Here is a 23,543-nt window from a genome sequence, read left to right on the forward strand (position 1 = left end):
AGGAACCAGTCTAGCTGGGCCCAGAGCCTGTTGCTGGTCGTCACTTTTGTATTTGTATGTTGTACACATGTATGTGTGTTGGAATTAATACTTCTAAATTGAATAATTTCTTTATGAATTTTAAATTTTTTGATAAATTCTTTCTTTCTCACTTATAGAATATGGCATACTTATTTTTATTTTTTGTTATTAATTCATTCTCTTTATTAGGCTTTCCAATGTAAAAGATGCATTAAGTTTAGGAGTTTTACAATGCATTTTGGGAACTGGTTCACACAACAAACTTAGTAGTGGAAAGTTTTCCATACTTGGTGAAGCTGCTGCAAAATGCACTCAAAATCCTTTTGCTGTAAGAATTTTTTTTTCCTCATTAATATTTGTATTGTTGATGTTTTTATTTGTATGAAGTAGTACTGATTTGCTTACATTTGGGTTGTTCTCTTAAAAACAGTCATTTTGAGCATATTTGTGTTCAGAAAAATTAAAATGGGTAGTATCAGATGAAACATTCAAAAGAAATAGATATCTGTAAGATGTTTATAAAAATTCTAAAGAATTAGTCCAGAAAATAAAAGTATTTTTTGAATAATTAGCATTATACCCTTACTTAAGTGTCAAATGTGCTGCAATATTTTTCTTGTTTGCCAGCTGTAAATTACTAGACTTTTTGTTTAAAAAAAAAATTGACTGATGTGAGTCTACCTTCTGGGTAGTCATTTTGTAAATATGTTTAAAGGTAGAGTTCTAGTTTCTGTGCTGTCTCATGACAGCCATTTTTGGGTCTTTTATACAGAATTTTTGATTCACCGAAAAAAGTCTGGTCCTGATCCCAATAAGTAATCAAGGTTCTACTCTTAGAGCAGGAATTAGTAAATGGAGGGAGTAAGACCAATTATTGGCTTAACAAAAGCTGAGGCAAAGCCCCCCCCCCCCCCCAAGTCACGTGACTCGTCAACAACGAATGGTTGACACGTTTTGCATGAAACAAGCAAAAGAAATCTGATTTCTTCCAATGCTTTGCTTTAAAATCTATCATCTGACTTGAGGTCTTTGTTTCACGAATGAAAGTCTTCACTTCTTCCATTTTATCTCTTCTCAGTGGTTCTACTACATATGCATGAAGAAATATTTACAGTATTTTTAGTATGCCTACAAATGCAGAACAATAATCCTTAGTATTCTACATGTATGAGCTTTTATCCAAATGCCAAATTAAATGTGGTATTTCAGAGTAAATTGGTTCCCCATTTCAGGTATGTTATGAAGTTCTACTCTTACATATCTTTTATTTACATACGTTTTTTTATTTATGTATTTACAGGTTTCAAGTTTGAATATCAATTATGCTGATACTGGGATGTTCGGTGTTTATGTTGTTGGCCATCCAAATGACATGTCTTCATTAGTGAAATCTATTGCCTCTCAAATGAGGAAAATCGGAACAGATAAGAAGATTACCGACAGTGTGGTTGAAAATGCCAAGTATGTAACTATGTAATTTATTAAACTATTAATAAATAATTTTTTAGTTATGCAATATTTATTTGAAAGGACTCTTGCTTAAATTAGGGGTAGACTAGTAGTTTTGAAGGGATATTGTTTCCTAGACCTTGGATTTCAAAAAGGATATTATGTGAATTCCCAAATTTCGGTACAATGTAAGTTGAGAATTTTACTTGCTTCAACAAGTTAACCAGCTTATGCGGACCCAAATTAATGTCAAGCCTTGGGCACCCTTTTGCATTATTTGAGCTCTGGCTGCATTAGCCAATGAATGAAGGAAAGTAATTATAAATTATTTACAACACGAGTAAGCCTTGAACTCGTACTAAAAAGTTTTTATTCAACCAAAAAATATAAGCAGAAAAATCCAGGAATTCCAAGTGGCATACAAATTTAAAATACATAAGAAATTTTTCACTTCTATATTGGTGAATTTATGTGAAAAGTTTGCAAAAAAATAAATAGATATGAATTTTAGAAATATGCTATAAGGTACACAACCTTACTCTGAAATAACTTTGTCAAATTTCATAAAAGTCAGTCAAACTCTTGTTCTACCCAATGCAGCCAGACAAGCATATTTTCACACATATTTTTAGAAAGCATTTAAAAATTCAATTGCTTTGGTTTGACTTATTTTTGGAGGGATTCAGCTCCCCAGGAACATTTACATCAGTTATGTAAAAGTACTGTAGGGTACAAAGACAATTGGATCTTTAAATTGCATGTTTGACCCAAAATATGTAATTTTTCATCTAGGCACAAACTTAAGGCAAAATTACACCAAGAAAGAGACTCTTCCAAAGGCATGGTATCTGCAATGGCTGTTGAAGCTTCAGTATTTAAAAAACTCTTAGACTTGAAAGATTATGAAAAAATCATTGATGATTTGAAAGTTTCTGATATCACAGCAGTAAGTAAATCCTTTACATATTTTTAGTTATAAAAATTAACATCATTGAAAATTGTTGCATGTGGCGCATGGCAGTGAAAGTTTTTAATTGCCATCTAATTGTTTTTTTTTAATTGGGAAAATTTTTACCATTCTTTATCTGGTTTTGGGGGGGGGGGGGTTCAAATGAGAAAAAAATATTGTATGAAAGTATTTCATGTCCTGCTAAAAGAAAATTTTAAATGAACAAATTAAGATCCAGGAGCATCTTTCTTTTTGCACTTTAACACTAATTTTTTAATGGGGAAGAGGAGTCTCAGAACCAGAGAGTTAAGAAATTGTAATGTGTTGTCAAGTTACATATAAACAAACCTGAGGCTGCCTCAGAATATGCTTTAAAGAAATCACAATTTCCTCTAAATTTCTGAACAAATTGATGCAGTTTGGAAAAAATAAAATATTGAGAAAACAGAGCATGACTCATTACTAGAGACGTACCGAGTAGCACTTTGGCCGAGTAACAAGTTACCGAGTACTCGGCGGAGTTACCAAGTACCAATTATGTTTTAAGAAGAACCACCGACACACATGTGATGAATTTTGAACTTATTGGAATAGTAGTATAGACCTCCTGGTCCATATAATAGTTTTTAAAACTAAATTCCTGCTGAAATTTAATTACGTATTACATAAACAATTTTGTTTGTGTCAAAAATTTTACAAAAAAATAATTTTTTAAATTAAAAATAAATAAATAAAAGGTATGATTAATCAAGTTGGAATTAAAACAAATAACAGTAAAATCCCTCTAATGCAGACACTAACAGGACAATTTTTTTTGTCCGCAATAGAGAGGTGTCCGCAGGACAGGGGTTTAATAATGTTATTTGCATTGGAACTGGGGAATTAAAAATTGTCCGCATAAGAGGGGTGTCTGTTAGGAGGGGTTTCACTGTATACCAATCATAGTTCTAGTCCGCCAAACATAAATAATTTTTAAAAGCAGATAAAACAAATGTGCAGGAACACTGCAGACACGTGTTTCTGCCCCCCTCCCCTCCCGTTACAAAGAACGTCTTTTTCAGTGTGAGTTAAAGACATAACATGTGAGTTAAAGAATGTAAAGACATTTGACAAAAAAAATCCGACTTTTGTCGGATGCCTTTAAATCCACGAGCTCCCATTTTGTGCATTGAAAAAGGAATTCCTTGTAACGCCAAAACACGTGTCTGCAGTGTTCCTGCACTGTGCTTTTAAGGTTGTTTTGTTTCCTTTTATTTTTTAAGCAAAGGTATTTTTTTATTTTTTATAACTAATTTTTGTTTGTAGCAAAAATCCATTTTTAATATAAAAGTATAAAATAAAAATATACTTACCTTTTTTGCATAATTTCTAATAATAAGTTTTATTTACTTTGGGGACATTAAAATAAAGATTTATTCTATTGAAGCATTACAAACTGCATTACTCTCAAAATTTAAATTTGACTTATAAATTGTAATTGTAAATGGTTGCAGAATATAATGCTTTTTTTTTTTAGACATTTTAGAATCTGTGTTGGACAATATTCAATTTTTTGCAACTACTCGGTATTGGCCGAGTATCTGATCAGAGTTTGGCCGAGTACCGAGTACTCGGCAAATTGGCCGAGTAGGCCGAGTACCGAGTAGTTACCGAGTACTTGGTACCTCTCTACTCATTACATAAAGATTCTATGATGAATATTAAATAATTAATAATGTCTCATCTGCTTACTTATCAGCAATGATGAAATCATTTAGGATTTTGATGTTTAAATTTAATGAAGCCAAGTTTCAAATCCAACCAGTGATTCTAACTGGGATCTTATTTAAAATATATTTACTGAAATTAATTTTTGAACCTGTGCTAATAACAAATAAGAATAGCAATAGTCAGGAACGTCATTTAGGACAGTAGAGAGGGTTAATTGGTGTCCCCCCCCCTCCAAGCAGAATTTCAAAACACACTATTTAAAAGAAACAAAGGCAAAAGCAGAAGTAATAAGAGGTGTAAACCCTTGGTCACATGGTATACATCAATGCAATAGTCTAGTTCCTGCCACATTCTACTCAACATGGCACTAGGTATTGAAAGCATGTGTTATCCTTGTGTACTTTTTTTTTAATGAGGGTATGCAAAAGTTTTGCTTTTTTCCTGTTTTGCTGTATGAATGGATATATATGCTGCTAATAACATTGATAAGTATTTTGTTGAGTATAGTGTATCTTGTGAGCAAGGGTTCATATATAGAGCACCTTTTAGGTCTGTAAATAAAACTTTTGTTTGAATTGTTTCTGTACTCTTTCAAAGATTTTTTTTCTATAGTGTGTTCATAGAAAAAATTATGAATGACCCTGTGGAAATATTATGTTTGAAATGTATTTTATGACTTGATTTCTGAAATCTTGTTTAACTTTTGTGTAAATGCTTGTTGTGCTTGAATTGAAGTACTACATTCTTCCTTTTTTTTCTTTCCTAGATTGCATCAAAAGTCACAAAAACCAAACCAGCAATGGCTGCAGTTGGTCGATTACATTCAACACCCCATTTAGATGAATTGCTATAAGTGTACATTTGTAGATTGAACTTTTAAATATGCCAACTGAAATCAATTAAAATACATTTAGAAACATCAAAATTTATTTCTTTTATATTGTTGTCTGTCATTACAAACTTTACATTATTTAAAAGAAATATATTATTCTTACTATTATGTAAAGATAAAAAATTTTGCGTCATCCTAATAATGCTTAACTGATTATATCATGTATCTTTTGATTAAGATAGTTTCTCAAAATTCTGCGAATAATTTCTTTGAATGCCAGACATTGTATTTAAATTTTGTACAATAATGTATACTTGTTTATTTAAGTTTCAAATAAACTAGTAAAATGAAGATGCTTATAATTATTAAGTGTGCTTACATTACTACTCATCTTCCATAAGTGTTAAGTTCTTGAAAAATTAAATATTTTAAGCCATATGAAATATACTTTGCACACACACAAAAAGACAGAAGTTAGGAATGCAGTGGTGATTTTCCATGGCTGAAAATAACATAAGTTTGTAAAACAGCATTATGCCATTAGTTATTGTTATACCAAATACATAAGAAAACCTCTAATTCGGAGGAGTGTATGCATAGTATTGGTCCTTCTGGTCTTTAGAAGTTTCCGAATTTTAAAGTTGTACTGCATACATCAAATGTTGTAAACAGTGTGAACACTTAAAATTTTATAAATGAAACAAACAAATGCTTAATATAAATTATTTTAATAATTTCAACAGAAATACATATCTTTCAAATAAATAAGACAATATACAAATATAATACTTTTGCTGTAATACTAGACTAGTTCTTGAAATCAAAGCATCATGCATATTAAAATACATCCAGAAAATCCAGCAATGAAAGATGCTTTTGGTAAAGAAACAAGTCCCTAATAATATTCATTGTAAAGGCATTCAAAGTATTCTAAAGCTAGAGCTTTGAAAATTAAGAATGAACAATGGGTTCTATTTAAGTATTATTAATAATAATTAAGTATACTTATTACAAATAATGTTCTTCAAGCTATTACAATCTATAATGCATTTAAATTTTAACACTAGAAAGACTGCAGCCTGAGATATCTTTAATTTTAGTGTTCAGCATTCCAATAATAAATTAACTGAACATTGTGTGATCATATTTTAGTGCTTATTTAATCATTTATGTATTAATCTCAGAAGAGCATGAATATTGATCTTAATATTCAGAATGGTGAGAGGGGCTCCTTGGATAATTTAATTATAAATTGGAAAAATTGTTTTTCTTAATGAATGTAACATGAAAAAAGGCCATTTGTCTAGTTTGAGTATAAACAGTCAATTTGAATTTCAAATACACTACTCAAAATAGTGGCTAGAGGAAATAACAGGGGTTGATCTTTAAAAAGGAAACAAGTTTGGATTTGTAAAGATAATGCTGTGGGGTACATTAGTATGCACTTAGCTTTTCTTCAATCATTAGAAAAGATGCTTTGGTCTTGTGGACTTGCACAAGAATAAATTTAAATGAATTATTCAAAAAAATTAGGAAATCCGAAACTGACTTCATTTAACTTCCATATACAGCAATTTTCAGTCTTTCTAGTGTTAAGTTATGAGTTAAATATCTAAGAAGCATTTTTTTTTCTTTTTTTATTTTTAGTATAAGGCTGTAAGCACAAAGGAATTTGTTTCATTTTTAATAAGCAATCAGTGAAATTAGTTTTTGAATAAAAAAAATCTGTACATCAAGTATAAGCTCTCTATTTACATTTCTGGATGCTTAAATGATTAAATGACCATAAGAGAGTAAAAGCAGGATTATAGCTAGAAAGTTATGACGGAAATGAAGCATTTTATTTATATTATTTTAGGGGTCAAAGGGGTTCATGTGACAAAAATTTATCTTATTTGAGGCATATAGAAACAAAAGGGTTCATATGACAAAAATGAAAATTCAGAGAGAAGTAATGCAAGTGATAAGCTATTCACGAACTTGTTATTACAGCGAGAGATGTTAGCAGCAGTACTGATAGATGCTGCTATCCAGCGAGATTCAAAAATAATACTATTAGGGATAAAATAGTCATTTTTTTTTTCAAACCATGAATGTAACAAAGTTCTAATTTTTAATCAATAAAGTATTTACACTTGTTATCAACAACCTTTTGCCATTTAGTGTGCAACTTTTCACTTCCAGATTGATAAAAATCAATTGGTTTTGGATCAACATATCTGAGATGGCATTTTGCACATCAGCTTAATTTTCAAGTTGTTTGTCACATAGTGATCAGATGGTGCAATGTCAGGCAAATTTATTCCAAAACCAACTAATTTTTTTATTGATTCAGAATTGAAAATTTGTGTGTTATATGGCAAAAAGCTATTAATAATGAGGGTAATTACAATATTGATTAAAAATATAACTTTTTTCAAACTTTGTTTGTAAAAAAATGACATTACTTTCTATCTTTTAAAAAATAAATATCATGAATAAATGAAAACTCTTATACAGTTCAGACCTTGGAATTGTTTTACTTAAAATCTTAACTTTGTCACTTGCACACCTTTACTTTTTGCTGATACATGTATTCAATAAATTCAAAATGTATCTCAATTCCAATATAATAATTTTTGCACTAATTTCACTAAACCTTTCATTTACCTTAATTTCAATAGAATAAATAGCAAATTTACATAACATAACAAACTTTTACTATTGGTCTACCAATATATAACTGCACCAAATAATAGGAAAATATAGAGGGAGTCATTTTTTCTAACACTTGAATAATAAAATAAACATGTCAATATACACTTGGTGCTTATAATTTCAGTAAGTAGTATAACTTCTTTTGAGATCACAGTTTCACCTCACCGAATTTCTAGTGGGTGAAAACAGGCACTTGTCCAGCAAGTTGACTAAATACAAATGCAAACTAGACTAGAAAAAACACATAACAATACAAAAAAGCCTAATAAAAAATGAATAGAATATGATTGACTTGGTTATTCATAATATTTTTTTAAAACAATTGAGACAATCAACCAGTTAAGAACTTTTCAAATAATCCAAGTTTCATTTAATTATTTCAATCAAGTTTACAAGTTAGCTAAATTCAGAGTTCCTTCCCTGAACAAATATACCACGAGAAATATTAATTATTTTAAGAAATATTCAATTACTATTTCCTCAAATTTTTGCACTTAAATTTGAAAGCATTTTTACAACTAAACAGAATCTTAATTGTTGAATAATATTTAATAGTTTTTTTCTATCTTTTTTTAATTTGATTTTTTAAAAGAAAAGTTTAAAATTAAGATAAAATATCATAAAAATACTAGCAGGATACAAACCAGCAAAATAAATCTGTTTTACTGCATGAAAGTAATACTTATCTTGATTCAAAAGGAGTTAATTTTTTAAAAAATAAATATGTTTTCCGAAAAAAAATTTTAAAAGCTAAATAATGCAGTATAAATGGCTCATGGGTAAGCTACTAGTATTAATTTCTTTAAAAGATTTTTAAGTACCTTGAATAATCTAGAATTGATTAGTTCCAAACCCTCTCCTCGAATTCCCAAGAGACCAGCTAAAATCTACGAGTTTTGAGAAAGTTGTGGGAACTTCCCATGAGTCTGGGACCCAATGAAAACTTGAGATAAAGGAATATTTGAGTTGATAGTAATGTTGATTATAAAGATACTAACTTTTCCCAACTTTCTTTTTGGGGAACACTAAAGACAAAAAATAGTTTTAAAAAAATTATGGGAAAAAATAAACACACTTGATTGTCTTTATTCAAATTTTGAAAAGATTTTTTTTTCCCACAATTTATCATTTTTTCACAGCATTCCTTTAAAAAGTGTTAAGTACCTTTATTCGTCTTTGAGCCAAAATAAAAATCAGAACTTTTTTTATTTTTTCAATGTTCAATTTTTTGCATATTTTCAAAAAATCAACCAAAATTAGCATAGATTAATCTAAATTAGAATATTTTTTAATTTTTATAACAATAATATAAATGCAAAAAATAAAAACTTTTTATGTGAAGGTTAAATCAAGGATGATTCAGGTTATGATTTCCCAAAAATCATGATATTGTTCACCAGTAACAGCTCTTAAATTTCCATCTATGATCTAATGTTTCTCTTTGCGATTTTTTTTTCAAGAAAAAAAAGTTGATCCAATGCATGCTAAATATTTGTTAAACATTCAGAATATTTTTAAACACTTTTTGAATTATAAATTAAAATCCATAGTTTTTTTTTAAGGTAATTTGTTTTTTGATGTTTAAGTTCTTTCTAAAATTGTTAGTTCCAGCAGAACTGAACTCACAAATCAACTGACTGGTTGCATAGTTCATCTATTCACAATAAAACTAATTAATTCATACATTTACTAGTGATAAATCTTTGGAAACATTCTGAAAATTGTCAAATCTTCTCGTAGATTCAGTAAATGTCACTTATTATAGCCAAAAATTGTCATGGAGTTATTTTTAATCAATGATTCCACTCAATTTAACAAAAACCACTTCACACTAATAGTTTTCAGATCATGGTGAATTTTCAGATCACAGTAGGTATCATACACAAAATTTCAAAACAATACATTATAATACTTAGTAAAAAAAAATCCTGAGGGGAAAAAAAGCAAGTTAAGCAAGAATTAAAATAATTCAGATCAACTAAAATGTAAAGCTCTTTCTTTTCCACAAAAGATTATTTTTATTTACATAATTTACTTCTATTCCACTCTATATCAAATAATTTTCAACAGTTTATTCTAAAGTACAAGTCTTTTCCTTCTGACAGGTAAAGATTTGCTTGCACAAATGCAACACATTATACTACCTCGGGTAAATCCCATTCCATTTTAAATATTAAGAAGAAGCAGCAAGAAGTGTAACTTCAAAAATAAATATATTGCACTACGAGAAATAGATAATTTTATATAATTAATGAAAAAAAAAATTTTTTTGTAACAACATAATATTTATGCGGCGACTCCACAATATATAAAAGCCTCATTTGAGGATTTGTGCACATGTTCTACGCAGTTAAAATTATCAATAATTTTCCCTTAAAAACCAATTGCTACAAGTTTTTCTCTAAAAGAATCTTCATTTTCTGGCTGAAAGATTCCTTGCCTCGAAATAAAGAATGACAATGGAAGATTTAAAATGACAACATTTGAGTAAAATTGTGTCATAGGAAAACATTTACAAGTGTTCGAAGTTGGTGATCTAGCATGAGAACAGGAGTTCTAGGTGGTTTAAAGTGAAAAAATGGTGATTTTGATCCAACCATCATAATTTGGTTCTCTTTTAGCATGAATCTGTAAAAGAAATTATAGTAATAAGTGTCTAAAGGTTACAATTGGAAAGTCCCCCACCCCCTCCCCAATTTGAAAAAATAAATGAATAAATAAAAATCAGCTCATTACTGCCCTTCTAACCAGGAAGAAACCACATGATGGTGTAATAAACCTCATATACATAATAGCGAATGATCAAGTAACGCTGATGTCATCAACAATGCAACTCGAGCCACGGTATGATATTTTGATAATATTTGACATGCAACGAAATGCTTTATTTTGACAGGGCTGAACTGGATCCGGTAACTTGACTGTTTTACTGGTAATACTGTCATTTTAGGATAATAAAAAATGTAAAAATGGTCAACAATGAACACTATCTACTGGATTGTAGGTTTAATCCACTGATGTTAGGGTTACATTTTCAACCATCAAAATATCACGAAACAGGCAATTGCTTCATTCAAATGTAGAAGCAATTTTCACCCGTCACACCTTGACGGGCGATTTTCTAGTGAAAAATATAAAACAAATAAGTAGCAATTGTAAGAGCATTGTAAAGCATGTTTCTGGACTAACTAATTATTTGCCTTCATGTCCCCGTTGTAGCAATATAAGATCTTAAAGTCTGCCGAAATTTTAAGAAAAGGTGCCATCTTTAGTGAGTTTCAGTGGGAATCGGAAGACATCTTTCACACGATTTGTAGACGGATGCACACTGAAATTGAGTCATCCATTTCTTGCTGAGTGTTCAAATTCTGCGCTTTCCTCGAAATTTTTGCGAGACTTCAGACCGTACATCTTGATGACAGGCAAATGAGAGCATATAGTTTTTGCATCAAAAATCTGTCTCAAGATGCATTTTAATTGTTAATTATTTAAACTCCTTTCTTTATTAGACTATTTGTGTGATTCTCTTGTAAGCAAAAAAGATGTGCAATACACTTTCAAAATTCTAAACTAATTGGGACCATGGGTAGTGAAATGGTTTTCGAAATAACCAAGAAAATACCACTTTAGGAAAATAGTATGTCATTTAATCAAGTAAAGTGGTTAAAAAGTATATATGTACGTAACAAACAAAACAGTACATAACACTACAATACTTAATTACATTTTGTAACAAAAATTAACTCTCATCATTTACTGAACAAAAAAGGAAAATATTTAAATACTGTATGTAGTCTGTGAGGAACTATTATACAGTATCTTGCATGGTAAATCTAAACCTCCACCTCTATTATGTATACATGTACTTAGTTTCCAATTCTTTAATCATTGCATGCAATAATTTATGTCATGTTTTTTGCATCTATTCCTTAGCAATGGTGAAGCAGATCATTAAAACTTGATGTGAGTGCGCTAGGACACGTTATGTTCTACTATATCTCAAAGAGCTAATTTTTCAAATTAGCATATTTCAAAATACGTTGTGCAACCTTTTAATAATTACATTTTTTTATATAAATCCTAGGTAACCGAGATATTCTTTATATGCTCTTTAGTTAAGTATGACTGTCAAAACTGAATCTTACGTCTAGTAAATGATCTTCACAAAGAAAAGTTTTTCAAAAAAAAACTGATACATGACCTTGTTTAGGACAGATTATAGACTGTCTCTATAGTCAAGAGATGCTTGATCTTGGACGAGCTCATTTACGTTTAGGTTGAAAGAGGAGAAATTTTTAGATTGGCAAAAAGCAATAATCATTATCAGTAATGTAAACTTTTTTCTGGCTCTAATTTAGCGAATAAATTAATTTTACTGGTAGGTGATGAGCCCAAAACAAGCACGAAACTGGGGTCTCTGGATGTCATAACCAGGTTGTTGGCCTATCTATTGCTAGTAGCCTTACTCCTAGTTTTGTTATGCAAAATATTCTATTCAATTTTATGTTGCTGAGATGCAATAAAATTATATGTGCTATAAAATTAATGTGTCGTATAAATTTCTGATTCACTTTTAAGCTTTTTTTTGTCATCCTACAGTTTTTTAACTGCACTTTTTTGCGACAACAAAAGTGTAACAAAGAGCCTTTATTTTGAATATTTCTCGTTCCCTTCAGTTTTGAGAAGTGAACCTTGATTCCAATTCGATCATCAGTTTTTGAAAGTTTAACAGCTTTGAGTGCTTGTTTAGTATTTCAACACAACTAGGTTATTTATCAAAATTCAGGCCATATTGTAAAAGTTGCAAACACTTACCGTAAAATGTGCCTGAACATGCCTCTTACTGGATACTGAGGATGGTGAAACAAATTAAAACATTTTGTCAAGTGTCTAATTGTTGACGTATCTGAATCTTTTTCTTCATAGAAGTAAACCACAAATATCTGAGAAGATAAGCTGAGAAACAAAAAAAACTTTAGCTACAACATCACATTTATTTTTAAGGATACCAGAGTGTGATACACTTTTGTGCAATGTACAAAAGAGAAAATAATCCATCCTCATATTATTAACACCCATTTTCATACATGTAATTTGCATATAGCAACTTAAAATATCTTTCTTAAAATAAAAACAAATAAAACGCTTGAAATTGTTCTTCTTTAACACATAAATCAATTTACTATCCAATAAATTCAGTAATTTTTAACTTTGATCAGTTAACATGCAAAAACAAGCTCTATGTTACACCAGTACTTTTAACAACAGTTTATCAATTGATCATTTTAACATTAATTTTATTTAAAAAATATAAACTTACTTGGTAGCATTAGTAATAAAAAGTGGAAGATTTTCATACAGTTTCTGACGGAATTCTCCACTGTTATTCATGCACTGTTGCAAAGAAACTGCGTCAAATTCAAGTGGAACAGCTGTCATCAGCATTGTCTGCAATTCCCGTTCATAATCTTCTAAATACAATCGTTCAGGGTTTCTGAGTGGAATATTTTGTTCACTGGAACAATATTTAAAACTAAGTTTAGTCATAGAAACCATTTAAGAACATAATTTTAAAAAGCAAAACTTTAATGGAAGTAAGCTCAGTGAGAGTGATACAATGTACAACTTAGAAGCTATAGGGTTATTAGTAGTTAGTTTCCTATTACAATATTTCAATATTTTTAAGGATTGTTTACAACAACTTTTTCCTTGTTCCTACATTTTAAAAATTTTCAAAATGCATTTGTTTAAACAAAAAATACTCCATTATTTATTTACTAATGTGTTATTTACTCATTTATACATCCTTATATTTAATTTTATTATCTATTTTTGGACATATACTGAAAACGTTTCGATTTTAACATTCATAATTTATTCCTTTCAATTCAGAGGTAGTATATATTCAAAAAATCAGTAATCCAACGTCAGAAAGCACAAATATTGCAAAATATTGCAGACACGTGTTTCGGTGTTACAAGGAACACCTTTTTCAATGCAAAAAAATGTGAGCTTCTGGATGAAAAGTATATATTGTTCCTTTAATATGCAATAAAATACAAACACCATCTGAGTCAAAGTTTTGCGTCATGGAAAAGGGTATGTATAAAATTTTTTTATAAACATGCAATATTATTCTAGACAATAGTCAAAACCCCTCAAACTGTCTCACACAAACCATTCTTTCACTATATATTACCATTTCCTACATAAAAAAAACTATATTTATGCTGAACACTAAAATACCGTTATGATGCCCAAATTTTTTCTTTAATTGAAAGAAAGTTTCTCTTTCACTTCCCATCTTCACTGGTTTTAGATGAAGCAGTGCACTTGGATGCAATTACATTTAATTAACTTTCACATTAAGACTGAAAAAATGAATGGAAAGTATGGAGTGGATATCCATTCAAGATAACAAAGCGAGGTTTAAACTAGTGTAGAGTGGGAATTTCCATCTTCAGTGATACTTAAAGAATGAAAGTCCATTCACAAACCCTATATTTAGTGGCAAATAACGAAGCTGATATTTATGCCCCACAGTTTACTTCTGAAAAATCTCGTGTTGCAGTCAAGGAGTTTGCGTTAGCTCTGTGATAGGTTACTCGTAAAAAACTTGTACAAGATCCATCTCGCGTAAGTCAAATTGCGTTGCAGCAGGAGTCCACTGTACTTCTATTTAGTACAAACATTTCCAAATATTTCAAAATGAAGTCTATGATAAATGTGGTGAAAATAGAGATTATATTTGTGATAATCACACTTACTATGTTATTGTTCTGTCATAAGAAAGATGAGTAAGAGAGACATCAGAGTGTGAACCAGACATCGGAGCTGCAAGTGTGACCCGTGATACATCTGGCACTAGAACATCCCCAGTAATTTTGGTTGAAAGATATAATGGATCAATTGCAGAGCTGAAATACAAATTATTTTATTTTCATACAGAAATATCATGTATTTCACTAAACAGCTCAGTGTTTCAAACAATGAAAAATTACTGAAGAGAAAAAATTAACAGCCATGCACATTAGCAACATTTTTAAGATTGTATTTATTTGATTTTTAAGAAATAAGAATTTTGCATGATTATGCAATTTTCAATCATTACTAACTGATGTGAATAGTACCAACACAATTAATTGATTTGCTAATTTATTAAAGCTATGAAATTGTATTGATAAAGAGTAAATCATAAAAGAAAAGAATCATGCTTAAAAGAGATCATTTAGAAAATATTCTCATTTACATAACAATCAAAGTTATTTGGAGTGAGAATTACAAAATTGATATCCAGGTTAGGATAAATATATTAATTTATTTTCATGGATGATTTTTTTACCTTCATTACAGCAATCTTTATTATTATTATTATTATTATTATTATTATTATTATTATTTCATTACAGCAATCTTTATTATTATTATTATTATTATTATTATTATTATTAAATGTTTTTATCCATACCATTTGGAAGAAAAGCAAAAGCAAATTCCTAAGAACATTTAGGAGAAAAAATCACCATTCAAAACTAAGCTAGAAGTTTTGCAAAAAAGACAGCAGCATCATAAACTTTCCAAACATGCTCTTAATTACATTCCAAGTGTAGCAAACAAGACTGATATATTTTTAAGTTATTGTCAGATTGTTTCCCCTATACTTCAGCTTTACATTTTGGTATAACCAGAGTTTTCACTATGGCCCTAAGATTTAGAAAATAACAATTAAATGGCTTAGCTCTTATACTCATTCAAAAAGACGTATTTCAAGAGGAGGTTTTAACTTAAACGATCTCGCAAAAAAAAACATGCAGTATGGATATAAGATTTAAAGTAAAGGAAATGATAAATCAACTGTGCACTCCCCCCCCCCCCTTTCTTTATTTTAATGTCCCTGTTACATCAGTACAATTTTTTGATTGTTTTTAACAAAAATGAGTAATATAATTCATAAACCATAGAAATGTTTGGTGAAGTACATTAAATACTTTGCACATTAGAAATAAATGAGAACCATAGCAATAATTTCCTATTTTGCTAACCCCTACCAAAAAATATTTCTGGCTGTGCCATTCATTCTTCTTTGACAGGTTGATGCATATACCTCAGTTTGAATATTTAATGCTCAAACTTCCCATAAACTAATATCTATGTATACATGTGAAAATTTATTGTAATGATTCATGCATAATTTACTAAATATACGGCTAAGCCCATATTTTACTCTAATCTATATTTGTCAGTAAAAAACAATGACTCACCGATTGCTACAGGAAGATTTTGTAATGAAGTTCCATTTCACTAAAACTGCAAGGCTGGTAAATGATTCCACTCGATATGCAAGAGAAGGGTCACCAGATACAGTCCTGAATCCTGAAAAAAAAATTTAAAAAATATTTTGAGTATACAAAATTCAGTTTATTAATATTTTAAGGAGGAAAACAGTGGTTCACCAGAATGATCGTAAAATGTATCAAGTGGAAAAACGAAAGTATCTAGTTAAAATTGAAACCATAGTTTAAAAAATAAAACTTTTTTTTCTTTTTTTTTTTTTTTTTTTTTGCAATTGGTTAATTTAGCGTTAATTTTTCACTTAGAGTATTTTCTTTTTTGATTGAGGACGTTTTTATAAGTTCCAGTTTTGATTATAAAACTGAACCAAATGAAAATTCCAAATTAAATTTGCATTCTTGAGCTTTTAAAGCAGTAAATCTCATCAATATGAGTTATTCTTTGAACTCAGTAGTTTGACACTGAAATGATCTCACAATGTTACCATAATTCTAAATAATAATAATAAATATTATTATTACAAAACTTACCATTTTCATTTAAAGCTGAAACTGCAGCTATAGATTCATCAATATTCATTATAGATAAGGATTGTCCCATAAAATAAAGAAAATCAGGAGCCATGATAGCATTTTCTCCGATGAGCAAAAAATGCTTCTAAAATTTAGAATAGTTAATCAATCCAAAAATAATTTAAATTATTTATTTATTTATGTATGCACTTTTTCTCAAAAAAATCCAATAAAAGAAAAATATATATAGATAAAATAAGGAAAAAACTGGAGTTATAATAAAAAATTTAAAGTAAAAATTGGCAAGAAAAATTTAAGACTTAAAAATATTAACCAATAAAATTTTAAAAACCGACTAATGATAAAACAAACTAGTTAATAAAAAATAATAAAGATCATTAATTATTCTTTTTGCAGTGGGCTGGCAGAATAGTCTGGAGAATCTTCCTCCAATGATAAATAAAAAATGGTATATTAATACATTTTACTTCCAAAGAAATACTTGTAATAAGAGGGGGGTTTTTTTGCCATGAAAGAAAACAAATTACAATTAAGTACTAAGTAAAATACTGGGCAGAAATAGAACACAAAAGTTAATGGAATTTAGAATACACTTTTTACCATGCATCAGGAACATTCTTTCCAAAACAAATTAAACTTACTTTATCTCCAAAGACTGCACTAGCAATTTCAAAAGCTTCAGCGACACGATCTACAACAACCATAAGAAATGTGTCTGAGGGTTATAAATGTTTTGCGAAACGTATAAAATACTACTAACTACCAAACGGCACAACCTTGATGGTCACGGATCTGGACGAAATTCTGGATTTAGGTCAATTCCCACTAGATATGATCCCAGGTACGGTGGTCTGACTGCATAGGCTATAGTTCGGCCATAATGGGAGTCCAAAGTTTCTATTTTGGCTTCAGAAAAGCAATGGTTTTTCCTTTGAAATTGATTTTTTTGACTCTTTTCCTGACATTGCATTGAAGTATCGCCCAACGGAATGTATTCACAGTATAGAGCAAATTTCACTACCCTTACGTTGTACTAACAAGAGACGCCACAGATGTAAGGAGAGCAAATGTTGTGCCAAAGTTTCAAATTCCAAAGAAAACACTCTTATAGTTCTGGAGCCAAACAAGCAAATTTAGAACCTCCTTGCAGCCGAACTAGAGCCTATACACTCAAATTATTTTACCAGGGCTCATATCTAGTACGAATTGGCCCAAATACAGAAGTTTGTCCAGATTCGCGATCCTCAAGTTTTTGCCATCTGAACCATACTGCTTTGCAGGCCTCCAGATTTGCAATGGCGTTTTCATTGGTATTTGAAACTTTGGGATCTACCCTCTCAAGACATTCGGCGTCTCTTGTCAGAACAATGAAAGAGAGAGGGGGAGATCTATTCTATGTTGTGAATGTATTTAATTGTCTCATATACTACAATGCAAATGCAAGAAAAAGGTAAAAAACGTTTAATTTCAAACGAAAAAACATGGCTTTTATGGACTCAAATAACAAATTTGGACCCCCGAAGCAGACGAACTAGAGCCTATGCAGTTAAATCACTTTATGTTGGTTCATATCCAGTGCAAATTGACCTAAATCCTGAATTTTATCCATATCTGTGACTCTGAAAGTCGTGCCGATTAGTTGTAAGCATAAACTTAAGATTCCCTCCAGTAATACTAAACTTTAGGTGAAACAAGTAGTCTTTAATTAAGACAATTCAGTTTATTCTGGGTCAAATACATAACCTAAAATAATTTTTTTTTTTTTTAAATTCATCTAGTAATTTTTAATTTTATTTTTGTTCATATATACTCATTTTTTCTATCAATTAAAATTCAATGCAGTAATCCATTCAAATACAATTGAAATAATAGCTTAAAAGTACAAACCCTGTATTTTATAACATATTAAATATAATGCATACATTGAATCTTTGTTTCGGAAATTTTAAAAAGATCAAACACTAATAATAACTGAGATCAAGATTAGCAAAAAAAACTCTTCAAAAATATTTTATCAATACAGAAGTTATATGAACTACAATAACAATAAAATACGTTACTCCCATGAATAGATTTCTCATACCACAGTAAGTTTGGTTTTCATAGATGGTTTCAATAGTATATCCAAATAGTTCGGCTAAGTTTGAAACTATTGTATTCTTTTCCAGACGAAACACCTATGAGGAAAATAGAAAAATGTGGCAAAAGATTTTCACGAAAATCTAAAAGGCAATTTTAATTAAAGTTATAGTTAACTAAGAAAGTAAAATTAAAATGTATATAAATATGCAAGATTTAAAACTTTCTAGGAGTAAAATACTGCAGTATCAAGCTTGGTTGTACAGGCTCTGAATGAAATCAGTGATAAAAATTCCATTTCATACTTAACCTGTTGATATATTTTTCCAACTTTCAGAATAGGTAGCATCACAACAAAAATCAGATTACTGATTCACTATTTTACTGATTATTTAGTCTTAAGAAAACTCCCTCTAAAGCCTTTTCTGAATTTCCTCAAATTGAAGAGGTATGACTGAGGTTTTCCCAGAACAGCCTCATCATCAATAATTGTATGCATAAACTTCATAAACCTTCCACTTCCTGTTTCATGAAAAATCCGTCTAACTTACATACTGTAATAAATTGGGGGGGGGGGGGGCTTAGGGTCACACAAATGTAACTCAAACTGAGAGTGGGTGAAGTTATGTCTGTGTGACTCTAAGCCCCCGAAATGGTATCAGGGTTCACAGAGTGTTTTTGGAAAATGTAGGGCTTTTAAACGGGTCCAAATAATCATTAGAAACAACCTACAGTAAACTCCCAATTTTCTGCGGAATAGGTTGCAACAGTAACAAAGGATATATAAGAATTCGCGAATGAGCTGTAAATTAGGTTAAAACGATGCTAGCGTATGCAATAGCTCAAGGCTGTCCAACTGCAAAGAATCCATGGGCTAGAATTCTGATCACTGATCACCTAGCGGGACGCAGTTTGAAAAAGTTGAACAATAACCTCTTACCTCTTACACAATGACAATTAATAGTTGAATTATTAATTATAAAACAATGAAATAGAAGGATTATAAAACAATTTGCTTACATTTTAATGGGAAAACTGAGGCCAATCCGCCTTCTTTACAAGGGCAGAAATGTCAACATCAATGTTTGTCGTTGCCAGCCGAAGAAGGTCTAACAATGAACTGCTGGAGCAAGCACTCAATTTCTTTATTGAAATCAACAAAGGCCGTAGAGTCAGTGAGGGGAGGGAGGGGTCTTTATTTTTAACCAATTGCAGGCAGGTTTTGCTTATCTGAAATGTTTCTCTCTTCCCTCCCTGTCTCCCCCACCAACATGAGGCAATATTATTTCTAGGAATTGGTTTGAACACCAGCGTGCAGGGTAGGACTACTTGACCTTGACCTGTAGATGTCCTGTACCTTTTTCTCCCAATATAATGAAAGGAGTAAAAGAGTGATCAAGAGGAAATTTCAGGGACACCAGCTTGACCAAGAATGGTAGTCTCGGATGCTTCTTGATAGCATAAAAAGTCAAAAAAAGAAATATGCTGAATAAGAATATAGCGAGCCGCACAATATGTGCTGGCGGGCCGCCAGTTGGACAGTCCTGCTTAAAAAAATCCATAACATTCAAACTACAGTGAAAATAATGACAGTGTTTGTAAAAAATGTATATAAAAGCCAAAAAAAAGGATGCTAATGATTCATATTTAAAAATCAGTAAGTAGGGGTAAATCTAAAAATCAGTAATTAACGTAGACCTACAGCATTAAAAAGGGTAAATCTAAAAAGCAGGTTTCATAGTCTGGTTTTGGTGAACTTGAAAGGTTTGATATCATTGGAAGGGAGGGGGAAGAAAGAAATATGAATGCTTAAAACTAGATTTTCTACTTGTTGAGTTAAAATGTGTGCATTTACCTACTTTCAGTTAAATTTCAATGAAAAAAAAAATCTTGAAAGTGTAAAAGGCCCCAGATAATCAAGAGTTTACTGTAAGTGATTGTGCTTTTAAGCACGAAGTCCAAATAATCATTTAAAAAAGGCTGTGTGATTGTGTTTTTAATTAAAGCATTAAGTTCAATAGAAACATACCATATGATTCTTATTAAAGAGCTAATCAAAGCAAAATTATTTTTTCAGAAAATGTTTCAGTAAAAATTCGTAGATGTTAACAAAAAGAATGAATTTAATACTAAATTATAGTAGACAGTTAGAATTTAATAAATATTAAACCTAGGAGCTTAAGTCACTGAAAATTTACTGCATAAATTTTCAAAATAACTTAAGTTCAGTTAAAACTGAAAAAAAAAATAGAGCTTAATAAACAGAAAAAATCAACAGCATACTAAAGTACAAGTTGAAGCAATAACGTCTGACCAACTAAAGCAAATTCAAATTTTTTAAAAAAAGAATAAATCTTATTTAGTTCCTGATGAATTACCCATAATTTTCAGGTTTTTCCAAAAGATTCTTTGTCTTTCCCTTATTTCATTAAATTATGAAAATTGAAAGTAGTTGATGACTTTACACCACAATGATGACATAATTTTTTACTAAATTTAAAGTAGAAAAATTTGACATCCCCATCATTTTTACTAAAAAAAAAACCTTTCTTATCAACTAGTTTCATAGAGCCAGATATACATAATATTTTGAAAATTAAAATGTATACGTTTTCTGGAATAAAATGACAAAAAAGTTAATGAAAAGAATTTAAAAAAAAAACATAATTTATTTTTTTTATTAATGGGGAAATAAAAATCAATTCTCATTTCATCAAGCTTTTAGGCAATTCATTTCACATAAATACAGATGTCTTTAGCAAGCATAAGTAAAAGAAAAATTAAAACTCTTACTGCAACATTTCCTGGTTTAATTCCAGGCTGACGAATCAAAGTTTCTAAAGTTAATGGCAAGTACTGTATATCAGAGCCTGAAAAGAAATGAAATTTTCTTATATACTGAACAAAACATTATTTAACATTTTTGATGGTTCTGAAAAAAAAAAATTTTTACTAATCCTTTCTTATTAAAATAAATAAATAAATAAATCGATAGAATAATATACTGATTTTCCTTTCTAATGTAATTATTTTTTTTAATTTAATAGAACAATTACAAATTAGTTTTATTCAAGAAAAAATAAGATAGATCAAAGTTTATGCATAATCAAAATATGTTACATTTTTCTACACATACAACATAAGCATTTGAAATTCTTTTAAACGCTTACAGACATTAAAAGTTTTGGAAGATATATTTGGAAGTACTTTTCTGCATCAATTTAAATGACAAAAATGTGCATGATAAAGACTACTTTTGCGTATAAGGACAAATACAGTTGGCTCTCTGTTTAACGACCTTCAAGGGACCACAAAAAACCGTCCTTAAGTAGAAAACGTCCTTAAATAGAATGCTTTTAACACTACAGTGGTCCATCTGGGACCGTGAAAAGCCGTCTTAAATAGAGAAAGTCATTAAATAGAGCATCGTTAAACAGAGAGCCTACTGTAGTAGATTATTATTAGATTAACTAATCTGAAAAAAAAAGAATAATTCCTTTCAAAATTTGACAATTTTTATAATTTTTCCCATTTTTAACTTACTTTTTGCCAGTATATTAAAAACTTAATTATAAGGCTGGAAATAAACTAATTTAAAAAACTGTGAGGAAATATTTGAATCAAAAAGTCATGAAGAAAAATTAAAACTCAAATGGTATAACTACACAAGATAGTACTAAAATATTTTTCATTACACTGAAACTTACCACTCATCACAAGAATTGGAACATCATAGATTTTACTGATTGCAGATGGTTGTTTCCAGATAGGAGCGGGATACAAAGGATCATTCACTACATCAGCTGAAATGTTAAATTGAATTGAACTGTAACTAATATTATGTAAACAAAGGAACAACCTTAGTTGCAAGATTTGTTTTCATTAAAAAATGTCCTCAATGAAGAAAATGAATATTCTATAACTATAATTAACAATGTCTTTACAGTTTAAAAATTATTTTTGGCCTTTAAGGTGCAAATTCTGCTGTATGAATGAAAAAATTGTATTGTTGGAAATATTGTACTTTAATGCAGAAAAACTTTTTACAAAATTCGTAAAATCACACAAATAGATTCACTAATTAAGTACTGATTAATATTTCCCCTAATAGGGCTATTTATTCTGTTCAGTTAAGACAAAGGTGTTCATCATATTAAGCAAACAGTTCAGTAGGAACCGAAAAAATAACTAAATAAAAATAAACAATGTTTGAAACAAAAATGTAGTTTTTTTAATCATATGTGAGATAAAATTCAAAGCCATTCAAAATTCAGATATGACAGCCAATTAGATTCTACCATTAAAATGTTGATGGAAACTACCTTTTTTCCCTAACAGGAAGGAAAATGTAATAGATAAAACAGTGGACATTATTAAAAGAGACTGGGGGGGGGGGATGCTCAGTAAAAAAAATGCATGTAGAATAAAAACTTTAAAATTTGACCATTTATTTTGCTTTTAATTTTTAATTTAAAAAGTTAACTTTTAACACATTTTTTAATTTTTTCATTTATATTTAGTAATTCTTTATCTTGGGTTGCAATACTATGACCAATATTTTCAACTTTATCCAAGAAACCATGCTTTTCTTGAAATGAAAAATACATAAAATTGGATAGGACAACGTGAATAGCCACTGATGTAATAAGTTTCACAGTAAAAGATGAAAAAATTGATTTACAGAACTTCACAATACTTTGTGTGTGGTCCATGGTCGTGAAGTTCTAAATCATTGAGATAACTTAGTATATTATTTTTGGCCTCACTGCAGAAAATATTTTAGAAAATTAAAAATCTAAACCAGACAAATAGCTTTCAAAATTCTAAATAACTTAGTAAAGATATTAAACCAAATAAAAAATAAAAGCTTAATTTTTAAAAAGCGTAATACCAAAAAGAAAAAGGGGTAAGATTGGATTAACAGGCAAAAAAATACCTAGTGCACCAAGAGTTGAACAAATTATTTGATAGAAACAATATA

The 23,543-nt window shown here is 29.8% G+C and overlaps 2 protein-coding genes across 2 annotated transcripts in view; one reads left to right on the forward strand and one right to left on the reverse strand.

The window, feature by feature from the left end:
* Nucleotides 1-5,251, forward strand: part of LOC129227238 (cytochrome b-c1 complex subunit 2, mitochondrial-like) — a 36,804-nt gene extending 31,553 nt beyond the window's left edge. Inside the window, exons 8-11 of the mRNA XM_054861747.1 lie at nt 211-349; nt 1,322-1,482; nt 2,263-2,416; nt 4,896-5,251. Coding sequence (XP_054717722.1) covers nt 211-349; nt 1,322-1,482; nt 2,263-2,416; nt 4,896-4,982 — 541 coding nt within the window. The 3' untranslated portion in view covers nt 4,983-5,251. The remainder of the gene's footprint in view (nt 1-210; nt 350-1,321; nt 1,483-2,262; nt 2,417-4,895) is intronic.
* Nucleotides 5,252-10,156: 4,905 nt separating this feature from the next.
* Nucleotides 10,157-23,543, reverse strand: part of LOC129228384 (protein O-linked-mannose beta-1,2-N-acetylglucosaminyltransferase 1-like) — a 58,542-nt gene continuing 45,155 nt past the window's right edge. The window contains exons 8-17 of the mRNA XM_054863061.1: nt 22,270-22,365; nt 21,356-21,432; nt 18,567-18,660; nt 17,125-17,174; nt 16,481-16,607; nt 15,920-16,031; nt 14,426-14,575; nt 12,979-13,173; nt 12,474-12,614; nt 10,157-10,286 (exon numbers count right to left, since the gene is read on the reverse strand). Of these exons, the coding sequence (XP_054719036.1) occupies nt 10,157-10,286; nt 12,474-12,614; nt 12,979-13,173; nt 14,426-14,575; nt 15,920-16,031; nt 16,481-16,607; nt 17,125-17,174; nt 18,567-18,660; nt 21,356-21,432; nt 22,270-22,365 (1,172 nt within the window). The remainder of the gene's footprint in view (nt 10,287-12,473; nt 12,615-12,978; nt 13,174-14,425; nt 14,576-15,919; nt 16,032-16,480; nt 16,608-17,124; nt 17,175-18,566; nt 18,661-21,355; nt 21,433-22,269; nt 22,366-23,543) is intronic.

Source organism: Uloborus diversus, chromosome 8, assembly GCF_026930045.1.
Source record: "Uloborus diversus isolate 005 chromosome 8, Udiv.v.3.1, whole genome shotgun sequence".
NCBI classification, from domain to species: Eukaryota; Metazoa; Arthropoda; class Arachnida; order Araneae; family Uloboridae; genus Uloborus; species Uloborus diversus.